This window comes from Schistocerca cancellata, chromosome 3 (assembly GCF_023864275.1).
Source record: "Schistocerca cancellata isolate TAMUIC-IGC-003103 chromosome 3, iqSchCanc2.1, whole genome shotgun sequence".
NCBI lineage: Eukaryota > Metazoa > Arthropoda > Insecta > Orthoptera > Acrididae > Schistocerca > Schistocerca cancellata.
The window spans coordinates 743,539,950-743,558,343 of record NC_064628.1 but is presented as its reverse complement, the minus strand read 5'-3'; the positions used below and the strand labels follow the sequence as shown (position 1 = coordinate 743,558,343).

The window sequence follows — 18,394 nt, the reverse complement described above, 5'->3', positions numbered from 1 at the left end:
TAAAAAGTTAATTAACCTTCAAAATGCTCTGCAGTCTCTACAACTATATCCAATAAAATAAATGGTTCAGGCTCTCCAAGATGCCTAAGAGCAGACCCAAAATCGAGGGAAAGAGGTGGTATTCTGCTAGATAGTGGGTCATGTTGGGATATGGGAAAATGATGCATCTGACAAAAAAAGCATGTAGAGTAGGTGTTGTTTTAGTCTGCTGTCTTCCTATAAGCTGTTGGCTCACTATTGTACAGAAGGATCACATGTCAATGTGAAGAGGAGTGGTTGGAGGTGGTAAACAACAAGCAGTAGTCAATCAGATTTTCCAACTAGCTGTGGCAAACCTCATGTCAGCCACATCAATGGAAGGGAATGATGCCAATCAGATCAAAAATCGGTCACTTTCCATTGACAGAGTTTCCTCTTCCGGTGGGATGGTCCTCCAGTGGAATACGACTTTTTGTACAACAAGTTTTAACTGCAAATGTTTCATAAGTTGACATAAGAACAGTCCTCAGCCAGACTGAAACCCTATCCACCATCCTAGCTTAATACTCATTTTTAAATTGGGTGAAGTTTTGGGCCTCATAGCTAAAATATATTTGGAGCAGATGTCAGTGGCATCAGAGTGGACAGCTTGGCCACTGTTTCTTATTAAGTGGTCAGCTATCCACATATAATAAATAGTTTTATCATTTTATTCCGATGACTCTCATTCCATTAAATAGCATCTCAGCTCCGCATCAGTACATCTGTGAAGAAGCAACTGTGAGTGACAACAATAACACCCTCATTTAATTTTTCTGTTACCCTCTACTTTAAAAAAAGATTGTGCATCCTTTTAAGCATCTTCACTAACTTTTCAAGAAAAAATCTGTGGGCCTTAGTGATACAGCTTTTAGATATATTAAATTCACCACTAATTAGCCCCTCTGCTTGGGATCAGTAAGCTGAGTACATGGCTTAAGGAGAAAAGATAACAACTCACAGAATAATAGACATCTTGATTTGTTGATAGGGACATAAATAAGGATGGAAACTTTGCTAGTTTTTGGATGAATCCATTTTTGAGCTGTAGAGTACACACACACACACACTCTCTCTCTCTCTCTCTCTCTCTCTCTCTCTCTCTCTCTCTCTCTTTCTCTTCTTTATGTGCCTTTCAATGGCTCAGTGCCTCTACTATGCATTGAACTGTTACCTTTACTCCTTAAATTATTTACATTCTGCCGGAACTTTCCATGATCATAGTTTAGTGTTTCATAAGGAGAGTTCTGATAAAAGGACATCATCAGTGATGAACCAAATATTCCACCTGCAAGATGGTAGATGTACAGTACTGATAAGACAAACACCAATTAACAGAATGGCATCTCTACAGCATTAGACATAGTATCATAGCTACCGGAATCCCATTTGTGTCTATCTTTTAAAAGAGAATGCCCATTGTCATAGGGCTCAGTGTGATGCAGATGTGTGTAGGGCAAGCAGGCTCCATACCATTGAGACGCATATTCGCTTCCAACAGTTTGAGAGGGATTAAATTGCGGTCTCTCGAGTGATGGGATGGCGATTTTGGAGAATCGCCATACAAGTCGGACATGCCACACCACTTGTGTAGTGATGCTCGCAGCTGTGGACACATGCACATTCTCACACTCATAGACAAGGTAATGGACATCCAAGCAGCATGGACACCCACCAAGATTGTTGCATTGCAAAAGCAGCAATGGTAGATTGTATTGCTTCCACAGCACATACAAGAGTGTATGTGACTGATGTGAACATGGGCCAGGTGGTAGCAATGGGACTGCAGGTATGCACATCTCTTACCCATTTCCTACTCAAGCCACAGTATCAACAGGCGCAGTAGAGATAAGAAATGCCATGGGTACAAATCTAATGTTGAGGGTTGCATATCTTAGAAATCAAGGTGCCTCTATTACGCCAGTGCTATACCAGTTTCTTTTCTTCCCACTGTACCTTCTGTGAGTATGAAGAGTCTGAGAACCATGACACAGGAGACACTTCCTACTCATTGTCTCATTCTCTCTTACAGAAGCATGCAAGGTTGTAAAGCTGGTCATGACGTGGTGAGGAAGTTGAGTGCATGATCATGCTGTTGTAATGTAGGAATGAGAGGGCAAAATGACCAATTTTCAGGATCAGACCGTCTCTAATGAAGCTATGTTTTGTAAGGCTATGGATTTTGAATGAAATGATCTGCACTGGCTGTAAAATGTGTTTGCCTTCTAAAGATATAACTCCAGTTTCTTACATCCCAAGAATAATGGTCAAAAATACAGACATAGGGAGACTGCAAAACAGGCTAATTTTAATTCATCAGGGATATATAGTATCACTTGTGATGACTATAATGCAATATATATAGGTCAAATGCGAAGAAACTTCCGAACCTGTGTCAGAGAGCACATCAGTGATTCCAGCACAAAGTTGGCACTAAGAGCACATTTGCACAGCACTGGTCACCTTATTACCAACATCCAAAAGAATATACGGGTACTACATTTCGAAAGCGAAGGGGATACCATTAGTATTTTAGAAGAAGTTGAGATTTATCATGCTGTAAAGAGATTATCTAATTCTACTTTGAATTTGCAGACAGATCGGCGACACAAAGGTCTTTTAGCAAATTTTGACTGTCTAAACAGATTGGCTTACTCCCATAACCCAGTTCAAAAGTAAATTGTGTTGTAAATTCATTTTAATAATCAACCACCATTTAGAGAGTACACTTCAGCCTCGCATCCTGTTTTCTTGTAGTGTCATCACAGATTTGGTAACATGACAGAAGTGTGTTTAACAACATAATTGTGGGATCTTCTCTAAATACATGCACATACTCACAGACACATGCATATTTATATACATGGATAGGTTCAAATAAGTCCATCAGACATTTTCTACAGAATACATACAGATAAAAAATTGGCAAATGGGAAGTACTCCGAAAGAACAAAGTCAGCATCAGACCAAGGACAAAGTGGTCAGAAGAAAGAAAAAAAGCATCCACTAATAAAAAAATTTAGAGCAACCTGGAAACTCCGAAGATTGAAACATAATAGCTTCATATGATCTAATAGAGTCCAATTGCATATAATAAAATATATATAACAATACGAAAAGAATAGATTGCTGCTCACCACAGAGAGGAGGCACTGAGTCACAGACAGGAACAATGAAACAGTCTGCTAAACATTTAAGCTTTTGGACTGAAAGGTCCTTCTTCTTAAATAGAAAACACAAGCACATATGGCCACTGTCTCTGGGCACTGGGGCTTGACACGCAATTTTTTTTTCGTTGTTACTTTCTGCAGCTCACCTCCACTATTTGGTGAGTAGCAATCTCTCTTTTTCGTATTATTGTTATTCAATCCTGGACTTTCCATTATTTAATAATATACAGGGTGCCCCAGGAGGAATTATCAGTGTTCAGGGATATGATAGGAACAATGATTTGAAGCAAGTCGAGTAAACATGGGCTTTAAAATGCATGCCTTAAGAGCTATAATCACTTCTTCATCTTCAATACTATGAAACAGATCTCTTCTCCTGCAAGCTCTTTGCTTTCCACATTAAGAGCTATGAGCACTTGTTCAGTAGAAGGGATGTGTTCCACAGAAACAAAGATGAACAAATGTTCATAACTCTCAAGATATGCACTTGGGATCCCATGTTTAATTTACTTATTTTTCTTGTTTTGGTCCATACTAATGCCTCTCAAAATCTCGTTCTTAAGGTGCGCATCTTTGTTCACTGCCAACCAGTCACCATTGTGTTGGTGTATAATAATCATCATACCCAATGGTTGCTAAGGTAGTGGCAGTGCCACAAGTTCTCAGTTATGCTTGTGAACTTGTTTACTCATTCGCAAGTGATGAGTTTACAATTATAATTGGGCAGCGACAGAGACTCCCTGCAGTAGGTGTCAGTACTTTTCTTTCGCAAAAAAAGGGGGCAATATACAGGACAGTTCACTGGCCACAGTTGGCACCTTCCATGTGTTTGTGAAGTAGTTGTGTGTGTAACAACAGTTCTTGATTATGCTACTGACCTTTTTTTAAAAATCCTTCTGTGGTTATGTTAATGTGGGCACACAATGATTTCTGTATTTCCACAGTTTCAGTTAGTGTTCCTGTCCTCACTCTGCAGTTGCCTAGCTTTGTTATTTCGTTCTGCATGAGTGCAGTTCTCAGTCATTGTCGAGTCTGTCTCAGCATGGTGTATGTGTTTCATTTATAACCAAGAATGTTGTTGTTGCTGTCACTTAAATCTGTATTTGATGTTAACAGATTTCATTTCTTCAGAAATCCTTTTCTTACCATTTTCAATCTACATTTTATATGCGTTATTCTGCTTCCCAAATAGCAAAACTCATCTGCTACGTTAAATGTCTCAGTTCCTAATCTAATTTCCTCAACATGATTTGATTGAATTTGACTACATTCCATTATCGTTATTTTGCTTTTGTTGATTTTCTTCTTATATCCTCCTTTCAAGACACTATTTGCTCCATTCAACTGCTTTCCCAAGTCCTTTGCTGTCTTTGACAGAGTTACAATGTAATTGGCAAACCTCAAAGTTTTTTTCTCCTCTCCCTGGACTTTAATTTCTACTCCAGATCTTTCTTTTGCTTCCTTTACTGCTTGCTCAATATACGGATTGAGTGACATCGGGTATAGGCTACAACCCTGTCTCACTCCCTTCTCCGCCACTGCTTCCCTTTCGTGCCCTCCAACTCTTATAACTGCCATTTGGTTTCTGTACAAATTGTAAATAGACTTTCTCTCCCTTTATTTTACCCCCGCCACGTTTAAAATTTGAAAGAGAGTATTCCAGTCAACATTGTCAAAAGCTTTCTCTAAATCTACAGATGTTGTAAATGTAGATTCACCTTTCCTTAACATATCTTTTGTGAGAAGCCATAGGACCAGTATTGCCTCGCATGTTCCTACATTTCTCTGGAATCCAAACTGATCTTCCCCGAGGTTGGCTTCAACCAGTTTTTTCATTCTTCTGTAAAGGATTCATGTTAGTATTAAACAAATAGTTCAATAGTTTTCACACCTGTCAGCACCTGCTTCTTCAAGGATAGAAAATAAATTTTTTTGGGGTGAAACTGAACAAGTTACCTGGAGTCAATAAAACGGTAAACTAATCAAAAAGCTCAGTCTAGCATGTTCTGCTCTTAAAAGTATTTGTAATTGATTTGGCCCAAAGATAAGAAATTTAGCTTATTTGGCCTTTTTCACTCCCTTTTGCCGTATGGAATCATTTCCTTGTGCAGAGCACTAAAAGTAAACAAAGGGTTTATTCACCTGAAACAAGCAGTATGAATATTGTGTGAAGTAAATAAACATGCATCTTCTAGCAGTCTCTTTGTAGATCGTGGAGTTGTTATTCTCACTTCCTGTACATTTACTTCTTAATGGCGTTCATTACTGGTGACAATAAAGTAGTTTCAACAGAACTGTGTTTTGCAAAATCACAGAAACCCTACCAATCCAAAAGTAAATTAAAATGTACACCATTAGCTACTCCTAGCTATTATGCGCAATGTATGTTTTTCACTATACTGTGCTCTTTTCAGGTTAGATAAATTCTGTGTGCAAACAAGTCCCGTGACCAAGGTAGTGGCAACAGACAACTGGGTTTTTTGGGTGCGACCATATGGTATGGACTGTGCCCACCAGAGTGACACAGCCTTGATTGTGTGTAGCAGTGACACTCATCACATTGCTCCTGAAAGTCCTATTGGGACACAATTCTTAAACATTGAAGTTCGTCCTACAAGACAGTTTGTGCCATCATTCACAATAAGGCAAGTAAGAGTTCTAATATATAAGTAAATCACTTTCTGTCATTTGTCATTGCCTTACAGTAACAATGGCTAATACACACTACTTACAAAAACAGTGAAGCATCCAGAAGAAATGGAGGATGTCTGTATAAACACTCCATCAGTATGTCTGTAAATGATGTAGGGTTGAAATTCACTGTGACTGTTAGAATGACCACCAGAGTGTGGTAGTGTTGTTCATGTTTAGTGTTGTTACCAGGTCCGGTAGGATATACAAAGGGTGTGAACAGCATCAGATGTTGAGTGATCATTGTTAAGGACATGCTGCATACTCATGTGAGACAGCATTAGCAGCACTTGACAGAGTTCAAAAGGGGCCTCATTGTAGGTCTACATTTGGCAGACCTGGTCAAATCTTGCAGTATCCAGATTTATGGAGCATCCAGGGCCAGGTCTGGATAGTGGAAAGGATGAGGCAGCAGGATAATTTCATTTTTTGTGCAATAGTCAAACACCAACAGGGACGAATGTGTGAGTGCATTATCATAATGCAAGAGCCATGAATTGTGTCGCCAAATTTCAGGCATTTTCCTTGTCACATTGAATGCAGGCAGTTGCAACACATCCCAATAGTACCATCGATTAACAGTTTGTCCTTGTGGTATGAATTCATGTTGAACTAATCCTTCAAAACGATCAGCATGGCTTTGACATTTGACCTGACCTGAAAAGCTTTTTTGGGCTTGGAGAACCTTTCCCGACCCATTGTAAAGATTAAAATTTGGTCTCAATGTCATAAATGTAGATCCACGTCTCATCACCAGTTATGATTCTCTTAAGGAAAATCTGGTTCTCATTTGCTCACTCCAAGAGCTGTCACAGATTGTGTGGCGAAAGTTGCTTTGACTCATGAGCCATGGGGCAAACTTGGCAGCAACACGATGCATTCCAAGATGCTTTGTCAGGATTTCGTGACATGATCCAACTGAAGGGTTACATTCTCTGCAATCTCTCAGACAGACGGTTTGCGATTGGCACATACAATTTCATTGACATTCCTGCCATGATGGACATGAGTGTTAGGATGTCCTGAATGAGGATCATCTTTAACTTCCGTCCAGCTATTTTTGAACCTTGTGAACCATTTGTAACACTGAGTGGCTTAATCACCCATCACAGGCTTCCTGCATCATTTGGTGTGTCTCTGTAAAGGTTTTCTTGAGTTTCATGCAAAACTTAATGCAGGTGCATTGCTCGCCTATCCATGCCATCGAAATTCGCAAACTGTACAACACAATTTTCTACTCAATGCAGCACTGCACAATAACTAACACACATACAATATTGAAATTCCAGCAGTTACACATTAAACACAGGTGTGTGCAGGAATGGCAACCACATTGTACTTCAACTCATCATTGGCGGAAAATTATGAATGTTCTGTAATTTTTTGAACAGACCTCGTATATTCCCCAATTCGTATTTGCAGTTAGTTATAAGAGTGATTTTTGAATGGAATTTTGGATGAACTGTGCAGTTCACAACCACAGTATTAGAAGTAAAAATGATTTCCAGGTAGAGTATGCATGTCTATGTAAGGTTCAGAATGGAGTTTTATATTCTTGTTTAAAAATCTATAACAGGTTGCATTAGATGGAAAACTGAAAATCCCCAGATATTTAAAAAAAAAATGTTTTCTTAAATGTTGTTGACCAAGGTTGTGATTCAACTTTGATTTAATTTTGATGAGGCCATGTATAGAACACATGAAGAATCAGCTCTTAATTACGTCCTCTCTTTGTGCTGCCTCTTGTATTATTTACATTTTTTCCTACCACATCCTTTTCACTTCCATCAGCCAATTAAATAGTTTCCTACATATTCAAGAATTTGATGTTTTGTTTTCAGCTGCTTTCCTTTGATTATAACTTATGCCTTTACTGCAAATTTTTCACAGGTTGGAATCAACAGACTTCCGTGATTTGCAAGACAAGATTAGTCGTCCAATAACAGTTCTGCAAAATGTTACATTGTTCCGCTCCCTGAGTGATCAGTTCTTAGAAACTTTCCGTGAACTTGTTGCACAGAATCCCCGTCATAGGATTGATGAGGTAAATCAGCTTGATTATTGTTTTCAGAAACTACAGTTAATCACTGTGAAACAGTTCTCTGTAGCCTGGAACATTTTATGTGTGCTCTACCTTGTACTGAGAGTTTGCTGTTAAAATTATGACTGTACAATAATTTTGGAAAATACTTGTTTTCATTGCCTGCAACAGTGGATACAGACAGCACTTCTTAGGTGCACATTAGTACTTTATAAATTACTCACATGTGAATTACTGTTGTCTGTAATAAACACGACTGTTTTGAAGTAGACTGATATTCACTCTTTTGCAGCACATATATAAACCTGAGCTATTGTTTTCACTTTTAGCAACAGGAACTCGAACCTTGTGCTGGCTGTATGCAGATACCATCAAATGTAAAACTTGAAAGACATTGTGAAAATACATCATCACCTGATGCGTGTTCAGTATGTTACTGCCGACCTATGTGGTGTGTGGATTGTATGGGCCGATGGTAAGTCATTTTGTTCCTATGTTTCTTTTCCACTGAGATAGTCATTGCTCTCTCTCTCTCTCTGTCTGTCTGTCTGTCTGTGTGTCTATCTATATCTGTCTCTCCTCTGTGGAGAATGAATGCTCTAGTAATAGCCAGTGACATGTGAGTTTAATAAAGAGTGAAATTTATCACCTAGTGCTATGTAAGTGTAACTTAGAAAGATATCCAGCACAGTGATGATTGGGCATTGCCCATAAAAAAAGTCTTAAAGATGTTTCTAAAATAAATAAAACAGAAAGAATGTGCCTAACATTCAAAAGCCTTTAGTCCGTTGTAGAAACAGAACTTACATACAGATGAGTCAGGATTGTTTGTGCTTTACATTTTGCCTTTTCCATTCTGTGACACAGAAAGGTCTCATGTTTCCACCTGTCATTGAGCGTGTGTAATGCACTGAGGTGTTGAATGAGTAAAGATATAATTTACTTGGAAGATGTGACAAAGGTTCAATCATTTCAAGGACTGCTTAGAAGAGGGAAAGTAAATGAGCATTAACTCTTGAACAGAGCAGTAGAAGCATTTGATGAGGATGAAATGCTAAAAGCAAAAATCAACTAATGTTTACAAGAAGACCAATTTGGATTTAGGAAAGGAAAAGGAACCAGCAAAGCTATAATAGTGCCATGAATGATCTTAGGAAGAAGAATTGAACATTGACCTAGAGAAGGCTTTTCATAGAGTGAACTGGGGGGGGGGGGGGTTACTGTTTGGAAAACTGAATAAAATTGGAATAGACTGGAGAGATAAAGGATTGAGTCTCCATCCACACAAAGACCAGAGTACAGAAACAGGTATCAGTGGCACTAAGAAAGAGGCTAGGCTAATGAAAGGTGTCCAACATGCTGCTCTCTCTCCCCTTGTTTATTTAATTTACTCATAAACAGTGCAATACAAACAATGAAAAGTAACAATAAAGGGATCAAAATCAGTGATAAATAAATGCATTGCATCTGATTTGCTGATGAAATAGTACTCTTAACAGACTGAAAAGAACAGGAACAGTATGTTAAAAATAGTTGCCAACACCTCAGAGAGCCACAAACTGAAAATAAATGCCAACAAGACTAAACTAATGGTGATAGTCAAATTGAAAAGACAAGTAACAGCAAACATTGAGATAGGATGCTAGTGTAAGTAAATGAATTTTGCTAATTTGCAAGTACAATAACAGATGACAACAGAAGTATAGTGGGCATTAAAAGATGAATTGCAGTGGCTAAAAAAACATTCAGAAATGAGAGTAATTTACTAACAAACAAGCACCCTAAATAGAAACAAAAAGAAAATTTATCAGAATGATTATTTGGAGCATTTAAGCTGTGAGAAGGGTGTACTCTGGAGGTAAAAAACAAGAGAGAAAAACAGAAGCAATGAAGATGATAGAGAGAAAAAAAAAACTAAATTATTTGAACACTTAATTCGACATAACAGCTCCATTAAAAACATCTTGGCAGGAAGAAACCTGTGAAAAAATGAAGAAGCAGTTCCAGAATATCCATATTAAAAAGTGTTACCAGTGCCGTGACCTGCAGCAGCAACAGCAACAGCTGTGTTTTACAGAGGGTGAGGGGGAAGAAGGATGGCTACATCAACAAGGCATCACCTTTAGTGTTTTATGACGATGATGACAGTGAGAACAATTGAGAAGGTAAAAAGCCTTAAAGGTGGGCGTAGTGCACTGATCATCATCTTCTGTCAGGCACTTCAAAGGCTAAAACTGTAGCAAATAAACTTGGATGTTTACAGAACTTGGTGCATATATTTGTCTTCTATCACTTTATATTTCCAGTATAGTTTACCACATCATATTTCAACCATACACTGCCATCTTCATATACTAAGTGCTGTTATTACATTATTTTATGTATTCCACACTCATTTCAAATGCATTATTTCTGTTGAGTGTAACAGCTACCCAAGAGGATGAAATATGATCTCTTGCCAGGAAAGTTTAAATAAATTAATTTTCAGAATTTTTTGATGGCAAGTGTGAGCTCTTTGATGGCATGACTCAAGCAAGAACATGCAACACCTCAAAGTTATTCATCATACAGAAGTTTACATTGGGTGGCTGGAGAAGGTCATAGACATTATTAAGCTGTTAAAATGCAGTACTGTACACACTACTGCTATTATGCATAAATATATTGATACTATAGCGGTAAGTTGTGGATGGAATATAAGTAACATCAGGTGTAGAGGTAACCACTTATTGTATACCTGAAGCACTGAGCGATCAGTAAGCACAGAAACAATATTGGTATTGAATTCGTTGCTAAGCATTTGGACTGTGTTTTTCCATGGAACTAACAGACTAACACTCTCTCCTCGGTTAACTTGGACCTCGGTCAACATAACCTCATTCAAACATTAGTCTGTTTGTGTCTGCATCATAAAGTTGTTCTTGATTTAAAATGTCAGTTTACGAGCCTAATTCTCATCATTTGCGGGAGGTGTTGCTGTTTTGTTTCAATATGAATAAAACAGTGGCCGAGTCTCATCGGATGCTCTCAAGTATGTATGGGAAGCATGCTGTTAGTTAAAGAATGTGGCATGAGTGGTTTCAATGCTTCAAGAACGGTGATTTTAATGTCATAGACCGGCATAGTGGTGGAAAAGAGAATGTTTTTGAAGATGCAGAACTGGAGACATTGCTGAGTGAAGACTCATGTCAAACTCAAGAAGAATTGGCACGATTAGGGGGAGTGACACAGCAAGCCAATTCAAAACATCCCATGGCTATGGACATGATTAAGAAAGAAGGACCTTTGGTCCCATGTGAGCTGAAACCAAGAGACATTGAACGGCATTTGTGTGTTTGTGAACAGTTGCTTCAGAGGCAAAAACGGAAGGGATTTCTGCATCACTTTGTGACCAGGGACAAAAAATGGGTTCATTACCATACCCTAAACACAAAAAATCATGGGGATATCCTGACCATGCTTCCATATCGACTGATGAGAGGGAAGGCTCATTGTATGGTGGCCCCCAAGTACATCAGCAATGCGGAAATGCCAGTGAGGCAGTGATAAGGCACTGACTGGTGGGGCATAAGTGACCAGTGTAATTGCCCCAAGTGGGAGACTGATCTTTCTGCAGGTGGCCTCATCAAGGCCTTTAAAGACAGGCCGGTTGAGATGCGCAGTATCACACAATTATGATTGTAGCACTACTATGGCTGGTGCAGATGTAGATATGTCTAGCTACAGGATCATGGATGAAGAAAACAGTTCTGTGGTCACAGCACCGCTATATTGGCACACACAGTGTAGTGAGAAAACTCACATCTTTGACAGGGAAATGCCTGTGGCCAGCCTCTATATGTCGCACAGGATGCCGGGGGTAGTATTAGTGGTTGTAATGGCTCAGTTAGGGGTCGACTACAATACCCTTCCCCTTCCACCCCCACCCTTAAGAGAAGATGATGGCACCACCCCAGCCAAAATGAAAAGAGAGAATAGGGAGAGGAGACACATGGCGGGCGGAGATGGGGCTCTGGTGGATGGAACACTAGGAGTGCCTAAGTGAGTGACGTGGAAAGGATGGATTGTAAGAGCATTGGTAGTCATGGGAATCAAAAGCTTGGCTGATGACAGCCATGGCTACCGGCCAGAGCTCCAAGGCAAGCAGAAAAAACACACAAACAGTATGGGAGGGTTAGGAAGGAGGCCCAAAAACAGCAGAAGGTGTGCCACAGACGGGAGCATGGCAACACCAAGAAAAGGCACCAAAGAAAAGAAAGACAGCACGATGCCCAGCTGCCCATAATAGAGTTGTGAGCTGAAAATGTGATGCGCCTGATAGAGGGTACAATGGGTGTAGGGTGTGGAAATGCTGAAGAGACACAGCAGGCATGGAAGAGCAACAGGAGGGGATGACGACAGGAGTCCAAGACAGCAGAAAACTGCGAGGCACCATCAGCAGGATATCTGCAGCCAATGGGAGACAGGAGCTCGATCATCAGTAGCTACCCAAAACCCAAGAATACCAACAGCCTGAGGAAGCATCGTAGTTTTGTGAAATGACTCATGGAAGGCAGGAGCTTTGCCAATGATGTCTGCCAAAGACTCAAAGTTACCAGCAGGATGTCGGCCAAGCAGTGAGGCATGTGTCAAGTCACCTCTCAAGGCCAGTTGGAAGTCAGCAGAGTGCCCATCAGCTCAGCCAAAAATGGGCAGCCTGCTATGACATTGGTTAGGTGTAGGTTCAAATTATGGCAGCCACCAGAGTTATCACATCAAGAAGCTCAGCCAGGAGGACGTGGCAAAAGCAATGCAATGCCAAGCAACAAAGATGCTGGGGAGTGCTGGAACAACTTGGCACCAATGTGGACGTACGTGTGGCTGCAATATAATATATGTCCATTTGATGTCCCTTATTCATTTTATATAGTATTTGAAAGTAATACCATGGAATGAAAATGTAAAACCATGCTTGCATATCATTCATTCAAAAGTCTCATACAAAATTGCTAATATATTCAGATCACACAACATAAACACTGCTTTCTTAACAGAAAACATCATCATTCATATAAAATTAGATACAGTTAGGATGTACAACATTCTCTGTGGTACCTATCAAGCTCTCTGAGTAAGCAATATGGGAAGTATGCCATGAGTACATCAATGCCAGCTACATCAATAATTACTGAAACTAACCCACAATCATCCAAATAAACACACTGGTCACCAATTTAATATTTAAAGTGGCGAATTATATTTGTTTCTAAACAGTATAAATTATTCAATGTAACATCTGTCATATAACAGATATTGTCAGGCCTGTTGGTATAGTGGTAAAGAATGTACCTGGAAACCGAGGTCATGAGATCAAATCTTGGTTGGACCAAATAAATTTTGGGTCTACCTTTAATCTGGCCTTCACCTCTCCATGATGTGAGGAGCCACAAGAAATGACATGTGATTCAGGTCCCACATCGAAATGTATGTCCCCTTTATGCAGTTGGATAACTGGAGTAGACTAGGGACACACAACCTGCTGAAGTGGTGTCCACGTGTAAGACTTGCATCTGGCCATTGAGCCACATGAAATTATTATTTTGTCATAAATGTTTCTATATAATAGTAATATGAAAAGGATAGATTGCTACTCACCATGTAGAGAAAGCATTGAGCTGCAGACAGCCACAATGAAAAGACTGATAAACATTTAAAGTTTCAGCCTAAAGGCCTTCTTTGAAGCAGAGAAAACACACACACACACACACATACACACACACATCTTACACACACAAACCACATCGGACAAAGACAGTGGTTCATGTGTGTGTCTTGTGCTCTCTGTTTCCGAAGAAGGCCTTTTGGCTGAAAGCTTAAATGTTTAGCAGTCTTTTGATTGTGTCTGTGTGCAAATCATCGCTTCCTCTATTTGGTGAGTAGCAATCTATCCTTTTCATAATATTATTCCATCCTGGACTTTCTATTGTGTGAGGTTCATATATAACAACACCTGTGACCATAATATAGTGTCTTAAAAGCCTGATAATCATTCTGACTTGTTCCAGCCACTCCAGTATAAGCAGCTTTTCAAAGAATAATTGAGTAGCTAAGTGGAAGAAGAGGCCATCCAATTTTGAGTTAGTTTCAAGATGAAACAAGTTTTACTAAATTTTAGTTTTCAGGGTTAACGTAAGTTTTACAGAATTTATTTTTGGAACAGTATGACAAAATTCAACAAGCCTTTTATCTGAAGGTGTACAAACAGCTGCATCAGTATTCTGTGAAATTATGCCTTGTAAATTGAAGGTAGAGTTGTGGGAAAGGGGAAGGGATTACTGATGTCAGATGCATTGGGACACTATACGGAATCAGTGGTGATAAGTGAAAATGTGTACTGGACTGGGATTCGAACCTGGGATCTCCTGCTTACCAGGCAGGTCGTTAACCACTGCACCATCCGGGACAAAATACTATTGCAATGGTGCGGATTATCTCGATACGCCTCAAAGCTGATTCACACTCCCACCGAGCACCACCTGTCCACAGACCCTGTCCATTTTCTCTGTGCTCACTACTCTGAGATTCCCACGGGCTGTCAGATGTACTTGTGCATGCACCCTAAAGTTGGTGGACCCATTGCCCATCTAGGCGAATCAATTATATGAATGCACGGTGTCTGTTCTTTCTGACATCTTCATAAAAACAGACACAACATGAAATCCACAGCTGCGATACATTATATCTAAACTGAAGGTGGAGGTAGGGAGAAAGGAAAGGAAAGGGAAGTGTTACCGATGTCAGCTGCATTGCGACATTATGCAGAATCAGCAGTGATGAGTGAAAACGTGCACCGGACCAGAATTCAAACAAGCATGGGTGTTCCTGCTTAATTGGCAGATGCATTAATCACTGTGCCATCTGGAGTATAGTGTTATTGCAACTGGGTGGACTATCTGGGCACGCCTCATGGCCGATCCACACTTCAGCTGAGCGCCACCTATCTGCAGTTCCCATCCATTTCCTCCGTGCTAGCTACTCTGGCATTCCCACAGGTGGTCAGATGTACTTGTGCATCTACATTGAAGAAGATGGTGCCATTGCTTATCTAGGCAAATGGTCCTTTCAGGCATGCTCAGAGTAGTGAACATATAGGAAATGGACAGGGACTGCAGATAGGTGGCGCTCAGTGGGAGTGCCTAGATAGTCCACGCAGTTGCAATAACACTGTGTCCCAGATGGTGTGAGTGGTTAACATCCCTGCCTAGTAAGCAAGAGACCTCAGATTCGAATCCCAGCCAGGTACACATTTTCACTCATCACTGCTGAGTCTGTGTAATTAGTGATCCCTTTCCTCCCCACCTCCACCTTCACCTTCCGTTTAGATGTAATGTATCACAGTTGCGGGTTCTCTGTGGTGTCTGTTCTTTTGCACATGTCTGAAAGAACAGGCACCGCATAATATTCTTTGCTTATTATCACCTTTCAGATCTCGCGTGTAGAATGGTTAAATGTCATGCCATATGAGGGTTTGTCAACTTAATTTTTTTATACTACGAGGGTGGTTTGTAAAGTTCTCAGAATCACCACAAGAGGCCAGCTTTAGTGCAATGAGTTGTTCACGTGATATTCATTGGACTGCTGCCTGTAAACATGTGCAAGGTCAGTGCTCTCAGAAGACAGCTGTGGTGGTGATGTGGCTCTGTTGTTGTTGCCACATATTGATTTGCAAAGATAGAAAAAATCAAGATTCGAGCAGTGATTCAGTAATCCATAAATAAAGGTATGAAAGCAAAGGACATTCATGCCGATTTCCAGAATACTCTGAATACTCTGCTGCTTCATACTCAACTGTTGCCAAGTGGACAAATGAATTTAAATTTGGTAAGGAGAGCTTAGATGATGATATGCGCAGTGGTCGGGCAAGATGTATCACTACTCCAGAAATCATTCCAAAAGTGCACAAAATGGTCATGGAGGATTGGCAGTTGAATGTGTGCAAAAGGGTGTATCACATTTTAACTGAAGAATTAAAAATGAAAAAAATTATGTGCAAGATAATGAGTCTTGATGCAGGATCAAAAACACATGAGAATGGACATATCAGAACAATGTTTGTCCCGTTTTAGGAGAAATGAACAAGATTTTGTGTGCTGGTTTGTTACCACAAATGAAACTTGCTTTATCATGATGACATGTGAAACATCTGCATTCACTTTATGTTAATGATAATACATGTGGGGCTTTTACATTTCAATTCAAAGTAAACAGTAGCTACCTATTTCATGGTCGAGTCTAACAGCAGCACCCACATCCCACATGAACATTAGCTCAATATTTCATCAGATTAGTAAGTTTAATGTGAACTCTGCCACAAATTTTGCAAGTGTCTGACTCTGGTAATTGAAATCCAGTATTATTTATTTAGCAGCTTTGAATGTACATGTATGAATCAGATCCGAGTACGTATTTGCATTGTCAGTTTTGCAAAATATTAATCACAAACACTATTTGATTGTTATAGGTGTATCAGTTTTTAAATACAATATATATATAATTAAATATTTTGTTTCTACTATACAAGCTACCTACAGACATTTTAATTCTGTTATGCCAAATATAAGTGCATGTCATGAATTTTCTATCTGTCCGCCTAGACACATTTTAATTCCATTACAGCAAATGTCTGTTTCCAATTTTTGCATTTCATACGTATTCACTGACAGAATAGAAAGGTCTCTGTACAAGCAATAGTTTTATTGTTTGCTTAACTTTATCTTTCAAGATGATATTTCAAATATGAAATTGTTTATATCAGGAACAACAGGGTCCTAATATGCTAACCTGTGGTACTCTATGACTTATTTTGTGAATTTTGGTGAATATTTCTTTTCTTTGAATTGTATTTCTACTGTTGTTTTCTGTTTTGCAGTTATGGTTTAATGACACTAGCAGCTGTTCCTCTAATCCTTTAGTGATCAAGTTTCCTTATTAAAGTGTCATGGTCAAAAGCTTTCAATAAGTTGCAAAATGTTTCAAGAGGATTTTGGTGTTGATTGAATCCCACTAAGATTAAATTTATACATTCAAATGCAGCTGAAACTGTTGATTCTTCTTTCTGGAATCGAAACTGTTTACTGTTTATGATGCCATTTCTTTCAAAATATGACATAGACCTAATGTATTTTATTTTTTCAAGAACTTTTGGGAAATGGATAGTATGATAAGTGGTCTGTACTTGTTGAAGCACATTGGATCTCATTTGTTGTATAGTGGTAAGACTATGGTTACTTTCAGTTTATCTGGGAAAGTACCTTCTGTCATATATTAATAACTAGGTGGCAAAATGGTTTGGTCATTTCATTTGACTTGAAAACCTGTTTATGTCAGTGAAGGTTTGATCATCAAATTTCGTTATCACTTTAGCTATCTCCTGCTCTGTTGTAGGATACAAATATATGGCTTCCCAAAAATAACTTTTGTTACTTTGTTTAAGTCTCAGGCATTTGTTGGTAAGATATTTACATGCATGTCAGAAAGAACAGATACTGTTAACAATACTTCAGAATCAATTTTCTCATTGTGAATTCCTTATATGCATATTTCTGTCCCAAATTTCCATATGTCACGCTGTCTGTGTCATATGGTAGTCCACTAAATTCATCACCTAATGCTCACAACGTTACTTGGGTTCCACAACAGAGAGAATAAGACAATGAGAAATCAAGTCCAATATTGTTACTGTTACGTGCCTGCCTAGGCTTGTAATATGTATATGCATTTCTGAAAGAACAGACACTGTTGACGATAAGTAGCTGTATGAAATACTTCAAAATTAACTTGCAAACTGCAAATTTGTTGACATCACCTGTATTAGGTATAGATCTACTACCCAGTATTGGCATTTTAAAATTTGTGCTGGGCCAGGACTCACAAACCCAGATTTCCCATGTATCGTGAGTGGTTGCCTTAATCACTTCAGCTGTTCGTACATGCTCCCCATCACAATGCTTATAGTGCGTTTAAAATAAATTGTGACTTTTGACAGTTCAGCATGGAGTGTGTGGAAGGAAATGTAGTTGCCAGCGTGTGTATCACACATCAGCAGATGACCACAGTATAATGGCAGTCCTGCCGGGCAAGCAACCTGGCAGGGTGACTGCGAGAACAGCAAGGTGGCTGATCTTCGATCTTTCTAAAATGATTTTGACGAAACTATTTGGTAATAGACTCTCATTCTCACACATCATATAGTTGAAGTTGTCAGCTTCATGACAAACCACCCATTGTTTCGCTAATACTCATAGCTATTGTGATACTACTTTAGTAGGTAAATTACTGCAAGAAATTGTTAGTTTGCCGTGAAAAATAGGTGTCGCTATAAATTTGTGTTTGATGCTTGTTAGGTTACATGTTGCTGTGTATTAAATGTAGATAATATATTAAATTACTCTTTACATTTGCCACGAAATTGCTGTCTGTTTCCACCCTTGAGAAA

At 39.2% G+C, this 18,394-nt stretch overlaps 1 protein-coding gene across 2 annotated transcripts in view; it reads left to right on the top strand.

Annotated features, from left to right (window-relative positions):
• LOC126175758 (E3 ubiquitin-protein ligase TM129) overlaps positions 1 to 18,394 on the top strand; it is a 43,558-nt gene that overhangs the window by 15,915 nt on the left and 9,249 nt on the right. For both annotated transcript variants that reach the window (XM_049922726.1, XM_049922728.1), the window contains exons 3-5: positions 5,603 to 5,833; positions 7,770 to 7,923; positions 8,250 to 8,395. In XM_049922726.1, the coding sequence (XP_049778683.1) occupies positions 5,603 to 5,833; positions 7,770 to 7,923; positions 8,250 to 8,395 (531 nt within the window). The remainder of the gene's footprint in view (positions 1 to 5,602; positions 5,834 to 7,769; positions 7,924 to 8,249; positions 8,396 to 18,394) is intronic.